The 15,722-nt window shown below is 44.0% G+C and overlaps 1 protein-coding gene across 9 annotated transcripts in view; it reads right to left on the bottom strand.

Annotated features, from left to right (window-relative positions):
- The window catches only part of AGBL3 (AGBL carboxypeptidase 3), a 61,868-nt gene that overhangs the window by 15,441 nt on the left and 30,705 nt on the right, over positions 1-15,722 (bottom strand). For 8 of the 9 annotated variants that reach the window (XM_044997793.1, XM_044997783.1, XM_044997754.1 and 5 more), the window contains exons 13-15: positions 15,256-15,354; positions 12,725-12,793; positions 3,755-3,808 (exon numbers count right to left, since the gene is read on the bottom strand). In XM_044997793.1, the coding sequence (XP_044853728.1) occupies positions 3,755-3,808; positions 12,725-12,793; positions 15,256-15,354 (222 nt within the window). The remainder of the gene's footprint in view (positions 1-3,754; positions 3,809-12,724; positions 12,794-15,255; positions 15,355-15,722) is intronic. The other variant, XM_044997763.1, reaches the window with a different exon arrangement.

The following is a 15,722-nucleotide window of genomic DNA, read 5'->3' on the forward strand; positions in this document are numbered from 1 at the left end:
TTCTCCATTGTTACAATGTCCTGGTGAAATCGCTCGCCGTGCTCGTCGCTCACTGCTCCGCAGTTCGGTGGAAAAAAATCTAGATGACAGTGCAAAAAATGTATCTTTAGTGACATATTGCAACCAAGGCTTTTGTATGCCTTGAGGAAGTTTTCCACCAACAACCTGTAGTTGTCTGCCTTGTTGTTTCTGAGAAAATTTATTGCCACTAACTGGAAGGCTTTCCATGCTGTCTTTTCCTTGCCACGCAGTGCATGGTCAGATGCATCATCTCGAAGAAGTTCACGAATCTGAGGACCAACAAAGACACCTTCCTTTATCTTAGCTTCAGTTAACCTTGGAAATTTTCCACGGAGGTACTTGAAAGCTGCTTGTGTTTTGTCAATGGCCTTGACAAAGTTCTTCATCAGACCCAGCTTGATGTGTAAGGGTGGTAACAAAATCTTCCTTGATTCAACAAGTGGTGGATGCTGAACACTTTTCCTCCCAGGCTCCAATGACTGTCGGAGTGGCCAATCTTTCTTGATGTAGTGGGAATCTCTTGCACGACTATCCCATTCGCAGAGAAAACAGCAGTACTTTGTGTACCCAGTCTGCAGACCAAGCAAGAGAGCAACAACCGAGGCCGGCTCCAGACCCCAGCGTGCCAAGCGTGCGCTTGGGGCGGCGTCCCGCGGGAGGGCGGCAGGCGGCTCCGGTGGACCTCCCGCAGGCATACCTGCGGAGGGCCGCTGGTCCCGCGGCTCCGGTGGAGCATCCGCAGGCACGTCTGCAGGAGGTCCACCGGAGCCGCGGGACCGGCGACCGCCAGAGCGCCCCCACAGCGTGCCGCCCTGCTTGGGGCGGCGGAAATCCTAGAGTAGCCCCTGGCAACAACCTTCAAATCGCCACAAAGCTGCCACTGATGTTGGTCATAGTTTATGCACCTCAAAAGTTGTTGCATGTTGTCATAGGTTTCCTTCATATGGACTGCATGACCAACTGGAATTGATGGCAAAACATTGCCATTATGCAGTAAAACAGCTTTAAGACTCGTCTTCGATGAATCAATGAACAGTCTCCACTCATCTGGATCGTGAACGATGTTGAGGGCTGCCATCACACCATCAATGTTGTTGCAGGCTACAAGATCACCTTCCATGAAGAAGAATGGGACAAGATCCTTTTGACGGTCACGGAACATGGAAACCCTAACAACACCTGCCAGGAGATTCCACTGCTGTAGTCTGGAGCCCAACAGCTCTGCCTTACTCTTGGGTAGTTCCAAATCCCTGACAAGGTCATTCAGTTCACCTTGTGTTATGAGGTGTGGTTCAGAGGAGGAGGATGGGAGAAAATGTGGGTCCTGTGACATTGATGGTTCAGGACCAGAAGATTCATCCTCTTCCTCTTCCTCGTCTGACTCAAGTGAGAATGATTCTGTTGCATCAGGAACCGGCAGTCCTTCTCCGTGGGGTACTGGGCATATAACTGATGGAATGTTTGGATAATGCACAGTCCACTTTTTCTTCTTTGACACACCTTTCCCAACTGGAGGCACCATGCAGAAGTAACAATTGCTGGTATGATCTGTTGGCTCTCTCCACATCATTGGCACTGCAAAAGGCATAGATTTCCTTTTCCTGTTCAACCACTGGCGCAGATTTGTTGCACAAGTGTTGCAGCATATGTGTGGGGCCCACCTCTTGTCCTGATCTCCAATTTTGCAGCCAAAATAAAGGTGATAGGCTTTCTTAACCATAGTGGTTATACTGCGCTTTTGTGATGCAAAAGTCACTTCACCACAAACATAGCAGAAGTTATCTGCACTGTTCACATAAGTACGAGGCATCTCTGCTCACTTTGGCTAAACAGAAATGTGTCCCTTTGCAAAATCAAACACTGACAAATAAGAGAGCACGACACTGTATGATTTCTAGAGCTGATATGGGGCGATTTGTTCAGCAGAGTGATGTAAGCTTTGTTATGATTGCATCATCCATGACTTCTAGGAATAACATGATGCAATTCATATCATGTATGACACAATACCAGCTTCAGATTGCATCATTCATTGTTTTGCCTAAAAAGCAAGTACTGTCCAAACCCAGTCATAGATTTATTCATAGATCCAGTCAAAGATGTATTTTAGTCATTTCTGGTTTAAATTGAGATCCCTTCCCTTTATAACTCACTTATCCTCTGCCATTCCCAAGTCAAGGGTCGTATATACTGACCCAATAGCATATCTTGAAAACTAGAGCCAATCAACAATTGTAAGCATCATTTTCGTTCTCAGTGACACAGAATTAGTAAAGTTTGACTACATTTATTTCAGAAGCATTTTGGCTGTAGATCAGTATTATTATTATTAGTCTACTCTTAATGAAACTGAGTGAGAGACGGAAAGAGAAAATGGCATTGTGCTGCTGCTCAATGGTTTGTTGAGGGAGTGCAAATTGGTTCATTGATTTCCCCAGAAGGTGAAAACTTGGGTAGAAGTTGGGTGGTTTGTTCAAGTGGGAGAGGGGTAATTGGTTGAGGCTGAGTGGTTTCAGGAAGGCTGAACTGTCTGGTTGGATTGTTGTTGGGATGGGCAGAATAGACTGACCATGGAGTGAAGCAGGATGTAGAGGTACTGGGGACATTCAGACTGATGTAAAACACTGGGTGACATGATAGACCTTGTTCCTGGAATTCTTAATTTGGGGATGGTAGTGCAAACTGAGAAAAAAATCAAGCAGGAAGACTCATGGAATATTGATTTTATGTGCAAAGAGATTCAGTTTTATGTTTCTTAATCATTTTTAGTGGCAAAGCTAATACATGAAATAATTTTACAAATATGATTTTTGGGATGACTGGGTCTCTTTACCAGGTTCATGAACTAATAAAACAAATGAATCAAAGGTAGTAGAGACATGGATTTATCATCTTTTATTTATGTTCTGCTCAGCTATATCTCTGGCACTGCATAACAGTGAGAAGGACCACAGCAAGATTCTTTAAGATGAAACTCACTATCCCGATTGAGAGTCTTTTAAAAAGATTTGGGCCAAACACTCAGCTGGTGTAAAATATCATTGCTCTACTGAAGTCAATGGAGTTATGCTGGTTTATGCTAGTAGAGAATCTGGCCCTTTGTGCACATCACTTTATTTGTAGAACTAGTGTAGCTTTTAATAAGTGGCAGTGCTTACTAAAGCAGGTTGCGTATCACTGTACTTTTTGAATACAATATTTAGTGTTCCTGGGCCATCTGAGGGCCCCTGACAACGCTTCCTTTAGGCGGTGGCCTGAGTGGTCGTGAGGTTTCCTTTTTTTTTTGTAATTCCTTGATTCCTCATGATTTAGCAGCCTGCCTGACAAGTGCTGTCTACTGTGTCAACCAGAATCTTTCCTACTGGCCTCTTCAAGCTAGGTTATGTAATACTTGTAACATTGTTTTGGCTCACCAGTCTACTATGCCTGAAATTTACAAATACTTTACATGCTCTCTATCACTAAATCCTAGTTTGGACTGACACTCTTGAGTAGGACTAATTTAGACTTGTGGCCTTAATTAATGCCCTTTTTGCACCTTCACTTCTCAGCTGGGCCCACTGTTTTAAAATCCCATGTATGAGGGGTACTGAGGGTAAAAAAATAAAGAAACAAACAAAAGCTAACCATCATATTAGGGATGGATGCAGATTGATCCTTCTGGACAGCATGATTTATAATAGGAACTATAACCTCCTAGATCACAAGATTCTTTCTGCTCAAATACAAGTACCTGGACTTTGGTGACATCATTGCTTCTGGAACTAAAGGGGAGATAGACTGAAACCTTTGAAAAGAGAAACGTATAAATCATATGACAGAATGACACCATCGACACCACAAACCAATAACTTACTTCATGCTACTATTGTTCGGAGAGCTCTCCGTAGACTAAAGCAATTAAATAATTCCAAACATCTTTTACAATTTTACTTATCGTACACAATGGGAGTCAATAAAGGGAAAATAGCAAACAGGCTTGTATTTACCTGCATAAGAAAAAGCATCATGTTTGAAAACAGTTTCTAAACACAATCTAAAACACGGTTTCTCTAAACCAATTCTGAACAGTTTGGACGAGATTTTTTTTTTTTTTAAATAGGAACCTAAAGTTAGGCATCTAAATAACTGGCCTGAATTTTAAAAGTGCTGAACACTCAAAGGCGCCCATTGACCTGTATGGATACTGCTGGCACTCAGCACTTTTGAAAAACTGGCCACTTTATGTAGGTGTTTACACAGAGATTTAAGAGCATGACTTAAAGCTCTAATTTTTTGAAAAATCTTGACTTTAGGGCTAGATTTTCAGTGATCAGGACCCACAATAAGAGTCTCATTTTCAAAAGAGCTCAGCTCCTACAAACTAAAGAATTCAGCACCCAACATACTGAATTCTTTTGAAAATCTGACCTCAATTGTGGAACCAGATTTTAAAAAATCTGGTTCTAAGGGGCTAGAATTGCGGGGCTCCTAGTTGTATCAAGAGGGGGCCAAAGTGGGATGGGGAGAAAAACACAAATATGAGATACCATTTTGAACTTCAGTATCAGACGTAGGCCCTGAACTTGTAAGAGATTCTATGCTGATGATCCCTTGTGCCGCCGCAGAACCCCACTGACCACCAACAGAATAGTGTAAGTAAAATGGCAGACACTGAGATCACTCTGATTTTGTTGCACAAGGCTTATTCTAATAACAAAAGATCCAAGACTCTCTTTCCTGCTTTAGAACTTCATTCCCATGTTCCCTGCACACACTGTGCAACTCCATCAGTTTTACTTTCTGAGTAAGATGTATCTGGGAAAAAACAGGAAGATACACCATGCGTCCTTTAAATCAACAGGCAGGATGGAAGCTGCACTATGGTTAGAAATGGGAAGTCTGAGACAACAGTTGATCAGTAACAAATGTGTATTAAGTTCTAGATATACAGTGCATTATTAATTACTATTTTTTGTATTCTGAAAGAGCCCACAGTATACTAGGTGCTGCCCCCACATACAGAAAGACACAATACTTCCCCTGAAGCTTTCGGGCTTCCAATCTAAGGCTCCAGTCCTGCAAACACTAATGCACATGTGTAACTTTACACATGGGACTTGCGAGATAGGATAAGTTGAAACAGAATCATCAGTTATACATTTCTAATTACTAAATAAATAATAATAAAAACACCCACCCGTCCTGAGGCCACTATATTTACAACGAAGACCTGAGTCCTTCCGTGAATCCCCTTTAAACTTGGCTAGGTTAACAGAACACTCATTTGATTGCTACATAGCTGTTCTTGGCCAACGGCATTTGGGTTATGCAACAATTTACGGGAACTTCCTTTTGACCTGCCTACCAACTGTGTGTCTGACTATGGTGTGTTTGTGTGTTCTAGACATGAGTGATAGTATTGTTTCTTTCCTGTTAGCAGGCAATGTACCTGAAAGAGCAGGATTCTTGTAAATTTCAATTTCCTGCCTGAACATAAGAAGGTTTATTTCAGGGGTCAGCAACCTTTCAGAAGTGGCGTGCCAAGTCTTCATTTATTCACTCTAATTTAATGTTTCGCATGCCAGTAATACATTTGAACGTTGTTAGAACGTCTCTCTCTCTAAGTCTATATTACAGGGGTAGGCAACCTATGACACACGTGCCGAAGGCGGCACACGAGCTGATTTTCAGTGGCACTCACACTGCCCTGGGTGTTATGCATTTTAATTTAATTTAAATGAAGCTTCTTAAACATTTTAAGAACCTTATTTACTTTACATACAACAGTAGTTTAGTTATATATTATAGACAGAGAAAGAGGCCTTCTAAAAATGTTAAAATGTATTACTGGCATGTGAAACCTTAAATTAGAGTGAATAAATGAAGACTCGGCACACCACTTTTGAAAGGTTGCCAAGCCCTGCTATATTATATAACTAAATTATTACAAGATTGCAATCTTATATAACTAAACTAAATAAGGTTTTTAAAATGTTTAAGAAGCTTCATTTAAAATTAAATTAAAATGCAGATCTTATCAGTTTAGTGTGATCCTTGCCCTTGCTTTTCCTTGCTGAGTTTTCCAATGTCTGGCACGTATTTGGATACTTTAAGCTGCACGCAGGCTTCTGAGTGATCAGTTGTTAAGAGGCTCTGAAAGGGACCGAGGACAGATCTCATGTATGGAAATACCTGTTCACACAGGGATGTGGATCCAAATGCTGAAAGCATTGCAAATGCAATTTTCTTCAAACAGTTAAATTTCACTGGCAGGGATGTCCAGCAGGTCAGAATAGAGGCCCCACGATCTCTCTCGGTAGCTTCAAGTGCACTCCGCAGATCTCCAAACTTTGATGCCCACAATTCTGAGTTTTTTAACTGAATGAGCTGCATTTCGAAATCTTCAACACCCATCCACTGAAATTCAGACAAATCCAAGTCACTTTCGTTGAAGTTTTCAGGTTTAATTAGAAAAGAAAGCATTGGGCCAAACCGCTGGAAATCTTGAAATCTGTCAGAAAATTCTGATTTCTGTTCTTGCATGTATATTCCAATCTCATCGACACTGACAGTGCAGTGTGTCGATAACTCTTTTATTTGTTGGAAGTAGTGGAAAGTAGAAGTTTGAATATCCCGAGGAAAAAAACCTGCTACTTTTACAACAAATGCCTTCCAGGCTTCATAAAGATACAGACCCGTTTGCCCTGCCCCCTGGAGACAGAGGATGAGTTCGTTTAGGTGAGCTGTGATGTCAGTTGGAAACATGAACTTTCACAGCCATTTGTCATCATCCAGTTCGGGGTAGTTTTGTCCTTTTTCCGACAAAAAGGCCTTGATTGCATCAAAACAGTCTACAAAGCGCACCAAAATCTTGCCATGACTTAGCCACCGAATGTTGCTGTGAAGTGGAATGTCATTATAAGCAGTGTCCATCTCTTCTAGCAGTGCTTGAAACTGTCTATGAGTCAAAGCAGATTGAGCAACAAGGAAATTCACAATTCGCACCACTGTATTCATCACATTATTAAGCTCTAAATTAGAAATCATAGCACACAGGTTTTCTTGAATTTACAGTGAAATTTGACTGTTGGGCGGCCAATTTGATCTTTAAGTAACTTTACAAATTCCTTCTGTTTTCCGACCATGGTAGGAGCACCATCTGTTGTCACACACAATATTTTTCTGATGTCACCTCCTCATTCTTCAAAATGGCTTACAAAACTTTCTGCTATATCTTCCCCCTTTGTTGTGCCATGCAGGGGTTTTAGGCAACAAAGTTCCTCTTGGATTTCATTGGAAGCACAATATCTTGCAACAACTGCTAAACGTGAAATGTTGTTTATATCCACGATGTCATCAACTGCAATGCTAAACACTGCTGTGTCTTTTAATGCTGTCATCTGCTTTTCATTAATGTTTTCTGCCATTTTGCTTATGTATCTCTCAACTGTTCTGGCAGAGACAGGCAGTTCTTTTATTCTAAATACAATCGTATCTTTATTTGGCAAATCATTGAACAAAACTTCTGAACTGCTGAAAAAAAAGATGGTTACTCACCTTTGTAACTGTTATTCTTCGAGATGTGTTGCTCATATCCTTTCCAATTAGGCACACACACCTAACTGGAATCGATATGAGCAAGCACTCGAAGAAAAACTTCTTTTATATATTCCCCATCTGTAAACAGCTTTCTGTTTTTTTGCAATGCACTGTGCAAACTTGTAACTTCCTTCTGTAGCTTGATTTTTACTTACACTTAAACATTTAAAAACACTGCTTTGCTTCTCATATCCTGCTCCTGCCTTTTTGATCGATTCAGTCGTGTCTGCTTCGTCAAGAAAGGTTTTCTTGTGCTTCATTTCAAAATGTCGTCAAACACTTGATGTGCGACAAACAACACTTTCACAACAGAAAGCACAAACAGCACAGTCCTTCTTTTGAATAAATCCAAATGTGTCTGTCCAAGAAGGCTGAAATGAACGGACATCTAACTTTGCTTTCTTGGGCACTGACATTTTGTCAAATGTACCCCTCAACTCTCAGCAGAAAAAAAAATTGCGATAGACGGCCCGCACAACATCAAACGAAGTGCGCTGTTCCATGTGGTGATATAAGCAGCAAATCAGGACTTAAAATATCCCAGTGGCTCTGGAACAATTTTTAAGGTGGGGGTGCTGAGCTGTGCCCCCTCTTGCCCCTGTCTGCACCCCTCACTCTCTCAGGCTGGGGCCAGTGGGCCGCAGCTGGAAGTGGAGCCCTCCGGACCAGTGTCAGGGACCGGCAGCAGGCTGAGCGGGCTGGCAGACAGAACCCCGGCTGGCAGGGGGCTGGTGGCCAGTACCCCAGGCTGGCAGTGGGCTGAGTGGGCCTGGTGGCTGGGACCACAGGCCGGCAGCGGGCTGAGCGGGGCTGACGACCAGGACCCTGGCTGGCAGGCGGCCGGTACCGCAGGCTGGTAGTGGAGCCCCCCGGACCGGTGGCTGGGACCCAGGGCCGGCGGCCGGGATCCTGGCTGGCTGGGGGCTGGCAGATAGAACCCTAGGCTGGCAGCAGAGCCCCGAGGCCGGCGGCCGGGACCCAGGCAGTGTGAGTGCCACTGAAAATCAGCTCGCGTGATGCCTATGGCACACATGCCATAGGTTGCTGATCCCTGGTTTATTTTGTGAACACTCAGCAGTGGTCTTGTCATTGATATGCCAGAAGTCCCGTTCTATTCCATTTCGATCTAATGGTAAAATTCCCATGGACTTTAAGGGGAACATGATTGGGCATGTGTATTTGTCTATAGTGTACTAAAGTATTAATTTAAACATGCTACTTGTTATAAGGGAATCAGATTTTATATCCAACAATGCTGACAGTGTGCTTTTGACACAATTAAACACAAGAGATGCTAGCTTGGTCAGTTAATAAATGCCAAGTACCATGTTACCTTCTTTGAAAGGTAGGAAGGTATGTGAATCGGCGTCACATATCATGAATAGTGAAAATATTTTGATATTCAGAACTCTGGGCTGAAAAGGTTTCCAAGATTATTTAGAACCATCCATGCCTTTTTCTCTAGAACCCCAATAACCCTCTTCTTTCCCTCCTCTTTACAGGCCCCAAAATGTTTGATAGGATTGATGGAGAAATGCGAGAAGAGTAACATTTTAAAGGACTGACAGAAATCCCCATAGGAAGGAAATCATGGAGAGAAAGTTTTTACAGAAGTAGAGGGAGAGTAGTAGGTGGCTTCTGAGGTCAGAGGGGATCTGGTCAAATCCCCTACCCCTATGCATGTCCCTACTGAAAGGGCGAGGCTATCAAATAACATGCTAGTGGAGACTGAATTTTAGCATCTTTGGCCTCTCTCAGATTCTTGGATGTTGATACCTTCCTTTCACTGGAAACCTGTGACCTAAGATAAATACATTTTACAGTAAAAAGAAGTGATCTTTTTCAGATTAATTACACTGGTCTACAATTTTTGAGAAGTTGTCTGCTTCAGAGATAAAATGTGCTATTTATTATGTATTTTGATGTGCTGAATTCAAATATGACAATTAAAACAACTGATTGGCTACTGTTTCTAAGATATTTAAGTTTTTACATTTTATGTCTATGTATATTGTGTAGATAGTAGAGTTTTAATCATAAATTGTAAACCTAGGTCTTTTCATGTGTTTATGGTTGCTTTACATGATAATATTTCACCTGTCCTGTTTATGCAACATTTTAAAAATCAGCAAAAGGGTTATCTAACTAAAATTTATTATGAAACAAAGGCAAAAAACTATTATGTACATAGTTTAGTCCTATTCAGTGTCTACTCGGCGCTTCTTGGCTTGTCTCTTGTATTCATTAAATGGAGCATCTCTTGTCACTATCCAGCAATAGTCTGCAAGCATTGATGGGCTCTGTAACAGGGTGGACCCCTGCTCCGGCCCTGAAGGGGTTAAAAACAGCCCTGGGCCTTATAAGAAGGCCCGGGAAGCCAGAAGCAAGACAGTCTTCCTCTGCCTGAAGAGGGAGAAGGGCCTGGCTGCAGGGAGCTAGAGACTGGATACCTGAGTGAAGCAGGGCTGGGGAAAGGCTGAGGAGCTGGGGAGCTCCAGCCTGGAAAGCCCCAGGCTGCAGCCTAGCTATAGGCCAAGAGGTATTGCGGGTTGCAAGGGGCAACCCAGGGGTAGGCAAAGGCAGCAGGTCCAAACCCCTTTGCCTGTGATGAGTAGGCTGATACTGCAGTCTGCCCCAGGGTGTGGGGCTAGACAATGACTGGCAGTAGCCAATACTGAGGCGAAGTGGGGATAGTAGGGTGGGGGTTCCCCTGGGAGGGGGAAACCCAGTTAAAGGGGCACCGGGGTCCTGGGAGGGACATGGGGGCCAGTAACGGACAGGTGGATCACCAGCCTGCAGAGGGCGCGCCAGGGCTGGACGAGCTAATTCCCCAGAGTCACCAGCAGGAGGCGCCGCAGGGGTGAGTCTGCCCGTTTACAGGCTCCATTTGCCCTGATAGCGTTTCTCCATTGTTGCAATGTCCTGGTGAAATCGCTCGCTGTGCTCGTCGCTCACTGCTCCGCAGTTCGGTGGAAAAAAATCTAGATGAGAGTGCAAAAAATGTATCTTTAGTGACATGTTGCAACCAAGGCTTTTGTATGCCTTGAGGAGGTTTTCCACCAACAACCTGTAGTTGTCTGCCTTGTTGTTTCCGAGAAAATTTATTGCCACTAACTGGAAGGCTTTCCATGCCGTCTTTTCCTTGCCACGCAGTGCATGGTCAAATGCATCATCTCGAAGAAGTTCATGAATCTGAGGACCAACAAAGACACCTTCCTTTATCTTAGCTTCACTTAACCTTGGAAATTTTCCACGGAGGTACTTGAAAGCTGCTTGTGTTTTGTCAATGGCCTTGACAAAGTTCTTCATCAGACCCAGCTTGATGTGTAAGGGTGGTAACAAAATCTTCCTTGATTCAACAAGTGGTGGATGCTGAACACTTTTCCTCCCAGGCTCCAATGACTGTCAGAGTGGCCAATCTTTCTTGATGTAGTGGGAATCTCTTGCACAACTATCCCATTCACAGAGAAAACAGCAGTACTTTGTGTATCCAGTCTGCAGACCAAGCAAGAGAGCAACAACCTTCAAATTGCCACAAAGCTGCCACTGATGTTGGTCATAGTTTATGCACCTCAAAAGTTGTTGCATGTTGTCATAGGTTTCCTTCATATGGACTGCATGACCAACTGGAATTGATGGCAAAGCATTGCCATTATGCAATAAAACAGCTTTAAGAATCGTCTTCGATGAATCAATGAACAGTCTCCACTCATCTGGATCGTGAACGATGTTGAGGGCTGCCGTCACACCATCAATGTTGTTGCAGGCTACAAGATCACCTTCCATGAAGAAGAATGGGACAAGATCCTTTTGACGGTCACGGAACATGGATACCCTGACATCACCTGCCAGGAGATTCCACTGCTGTAGTCTGGAGCCCAACAGCTCTGCCTTACTCTTGGGTAGTTCCAAATCCCTGACAAGGTCATTCAGTTCACCTTGTGTTATGAGGTGTGGTTCAGAGGAGGAGGATGGGAGAAAATGTGGGTCCTGTGACATTGATGGTTCAGGACCAGAAGTTTCATCCTCTTCCTCGTCTGACTCAAGTGAGAATGATTTTGGTGCATCAGGAACCGGCAGTCTTTCTCCGTGGGGTACTGGGCGTATAGCTGATGGAATGTTTGGATAAGGCACAGTCCACTTTTTCTTCTTTGACACACCTTTCCCAACTGGAGGCACCATGCAGAAGTAACAATTGCTGGTATGATCTGTTGGCTCTCTCCAAATCATTGGCACTGCAAAAGGCATAGATTTCCTTTTCCTGTTCAACCACTGGCGAAGATTCATTGCACAAGTGCTGCAGCATATGTGTGGGGCCCACCTCTTGTCCTGATCTCCAATTTTGCAGCCAAAATAAAGGTGATAGGCTTTCTTAACCATAGTGGTTATACTGCGCTTTTGTGATGCAAAAGTCACTTCACCACAAACATAGCAGAAGTTATCTGCACTGTTCACACAAGTACGAGGCATCTCTGCTCACTTTGGTTAAACAGAAATGTGTCCCTTTGCAAAATCAAACACTGACAAATAAGAGAGCAAGACATTGTATGATTTCTAGAACTGATATGGGGCAATTTGTTCAGCAGAGTGATGTAAGCTTTGTTATGATTGCATCATCCATGACTTCTAGGAATAACATGATGCAATTCATATCATGTATGACGCAATACCAGCTTCAGATTGCATCATTCATTGTTTTGCCTAAAAAGCAAGTACTGTCCAAACCCAGTCATAGATTTATTCATAGATCCAGTCAAAGATGTATTTTAGTCATTTCTGGTTTAAATTGAGATCCCTTCCCTTTATAACTCACTTATCCTCCGCTATTCCCAAGTCAAGGGTCGTATATACTGACCCAATAGCATAACTTGAAAACTAGAGCCAATCAACAATTTTAAGCATCATTTTCGTTCTCAGTGACCCAGAATTAGTAAAGTTTGACTACATTTATTTCAGAAGCATTTTGGCTGTAGACCACTGTTGTTGTTTTATCACAACAGTGTGTCCAAACTCACTCCTTCTGAATTAAGCTGCCCATATGTTATTCTCTGGTCAGATAAAAAACAACTTCCTAAGCTGAAAGAAGGTACCTCCATAGGTTAGAGTACAGAAAAGCCCTCACATTTTTGCTTCCAGTTCCTTTGTTCTTAGTGATGCTGTGAAAATTCTCTTCTGACGTTTTGGCTTTTCTCTAAATGGAAAACAATAAATAATCATCTTAACGCATAAGGGAAAATATTGCAGCTCAGGAAAAGGGTGCTACAGAATGCTAGGGTTCCAATGTTAAAAGCATGAGATGTGGGCAAACACCTGAAGATGAGTGCTTTTCTCTTTTTTTTTTTTTAAATTGGAGATATGCCAATCTCCTAGAACTGGAAAGGACCTTGAAATGTCATTGAGTCCAGCCCCCTGCCTTCACTAGCAGGACCAATTTTTGCCCCAGATCCCTAAGTGGCCTCCTCAAGAATTGAACTCACAACCCTGGGTTTAGCAGGCCAATGCTCAAACCACTTAGCTATCCCTCCCCCCCATTCTAGTCACAAAACAGTTATGAATCCTGGACACAAACATACCTCAAACTGGTAGCAGGCCCCACTCCTCCTCATCTCTGCATACCTGTCTTGTAACTGCTGGGATCGAGGGTAGGGGGTGGTCTTGGTGGCACTGTTGCCACTCTTTTGTAATTCCATAACATTAATATAGGGGTTCCGGTAGAGGGAGCTATGTATATATAGCACAGAGCACAACCAGATTGTGAGGCATCTGCTTATCAATCTATTTAAACCAGTGTTCCCCAAATTTTTTACCTCACATCCCCCCTTACCCCTGTCTGTGCCCCCACCCCCCTGGAGCCAGGGTCAGGAGCGGGGCCACAGCTCTGGGAAGAGAGGACACAGACAGGAGTAAGGAGGCCGAGACTGGGGTCATAGCTGGGGATGGGGGCGGGAGCAGAGCAAAGGCCAGGGGCCGAGGCCAGCCAACAGGGCCCAGGGCCGGCAGCCACAGCTGGCAGCCGGAGCCCTGGGCATGGGGCTGGCAGCTGGGTCGCGAGCCAGGAGTGGAGCTGGGTGGTGTTCCCTCCCCGCTCCCTGTGGGGGCTGGCCCAGGCCCCAGCTGTACCCCCCCCCGAATGTTTCTCCACGCCCCTTTAGGGGAGAGTGCCCAATAGATTGGGGACCGCTCTGATCTAAACCATTAATAAAACCCCCAACACTACCGTATACATACACCCCAAAAAGGCATATCATGGAGAAAGCTGTTAACTTATTACTATTTTTTCTTTAAAATTTGTGAGCTATTTTAGTTTTCTAGACTTGGTCAGGCAAAGTGTGGGTGAGGACTGCATGCAAACTTCCCCCAAGGGGAGTTGGACAATGTACTTAAATAGTGACCCAGGATATCCCTGGCAATTCAAGTCCTAACCCTCTTCTGACAGCTTTAACAAATGATACAAAATTCTGTGGCCATTTCTTCAAGGCCACAAGAGGGCCCACATCCTCAGAGGAGGAAGAGTATTGCACGACATACTGCATCAGCAAGTGCTCAAATGATAGTAATTCTTTTTTCCAGAAGTGGTGGTTTACTATGCTTTCAAACAGATCTGGCAAAAGTTATTAATCTTCCCCAAGTAACAGCTTACATAACAGTTTACTGTTTCTTGCTACTATCATACATACAGTAGAAATGATAATCCACACAATGTACAAAACTGCAAAACGTCTGTTAGTCTATAAGGTGCCACAGGATTCTTTGCTGCTTTTACAGAACCAGACTAACACGGCTACCTCTCTGATACAATGTACAATGTGCACAGGGCCGGCTCCAGACCCCAGCGCGCCAAGCAGGCGCGTGGGGCGGCATTTCGCCAGCAGGGTGGCATTTGGCTCCGGCGGACCTTCCGCAGTCATGCCTGCGGGAGGTCCACCGGAGCCCCGGTATGAGTGGACCTGCCGCAGGCATGACTGCGGCGGGTCCCCTCTTCCCGCGGCTCCGCTTGAGCTCCCGCAGGCATGACTGCGGCGGGTGCGCTGGTCCCGCGGCTCGGACGGAGCTCCCGCAGGCATGCCTGCGGATGCTCCACCGGAGCTGCGGGACCAGCGCACCCGCCGCAAACACTTCTGCCCTGGCCACGGGACTGGGGAAGGGCGGCGAGTGCGCCGCCCTGCTTGGGGCGCCGTAATTTCTAGAGCCGCCCCTGAATGTGCACAACACATTTTTAGTCTCTTTCCACATCTCAGCAAAGATTTAATAGCAAATGGCATGGTGAAAGTTCATATGACTAGGATTTCATTATTTTTACACTATGTACAACACTACGTGTGTTAGCAGAATGTGAGGTGAGGTCAGAAGTAATTAGAACTGAAATTCACTAAATAAAGGCCTGATTCTGTGAAGTGCTGAGCATCCTCAACACTCATTGACTTTAGTCTTTCACAGACGATACTCTGTATCTTGCAGGATCTATATTGCAACATCCTTACTTTTTTATTGGTTGCTTGCTTACTGGCTAATTTGCAAAGCAGTAATTCACAATGCAGTCATTAGTGCAAAATTTTAAGGTTCTAGTGATCCTCCTAATTCTGTTGGATGGATAAATGCTACTACAATTCACTGTCTAGCACGTATTTAACCCCTGAAATAATCATGCCCTACCACTTGTTCTTGTGTATGTTTTGTATGGTTCTTTTCCAGTGTTTCTAGATAGGAATTCCTCTCTTTCTTTGTTTTCATGCACTTCTTCTTGGAATTTACCTAGCAAACAAACCAGAATTTATATGGATGAGAAACAACAGCACCTTACACTTCTAAAGTTCCACTGTCTTGGGTAACTGAGGTCCGGATAAAAACAGTCATGTCTCCCCAACTTCTATTATTTTCATTGCAAATTTCCTCTATTGCCTGAAATCAGTTATCCAAAATGATTTAGTGTCCCCCATGACATTTGGACAACCAAGGTCATACTGTAGTGCTTTGCATCCTGAACCCTCGAGTAAACCACAAATATGCGTGTCCTAGAACGAACTTTTGTGGCGCGTCTATATTAGGGGTGGGCAAACTTTTTGGCCCGTGGGCCACATCTGAGTGGGGAAATTGCACTCAAGGCCATGAATGTAGGGCTG

The sequence above is a fragment of the Mauremys mutica genome, chromosome 1 (assembly GCF_020497125.1).
Source record: "Mauremys mutica isolate MM-2020 ecotype Southern chromosome 1, ASM2049712v1, whole genome shotgun sequence".
Lineage (NCBI taxonomy): Eukaryota > Metazoa > Chordata > Testudines > Geoemydidae > Mauremys > Mauremys mutica.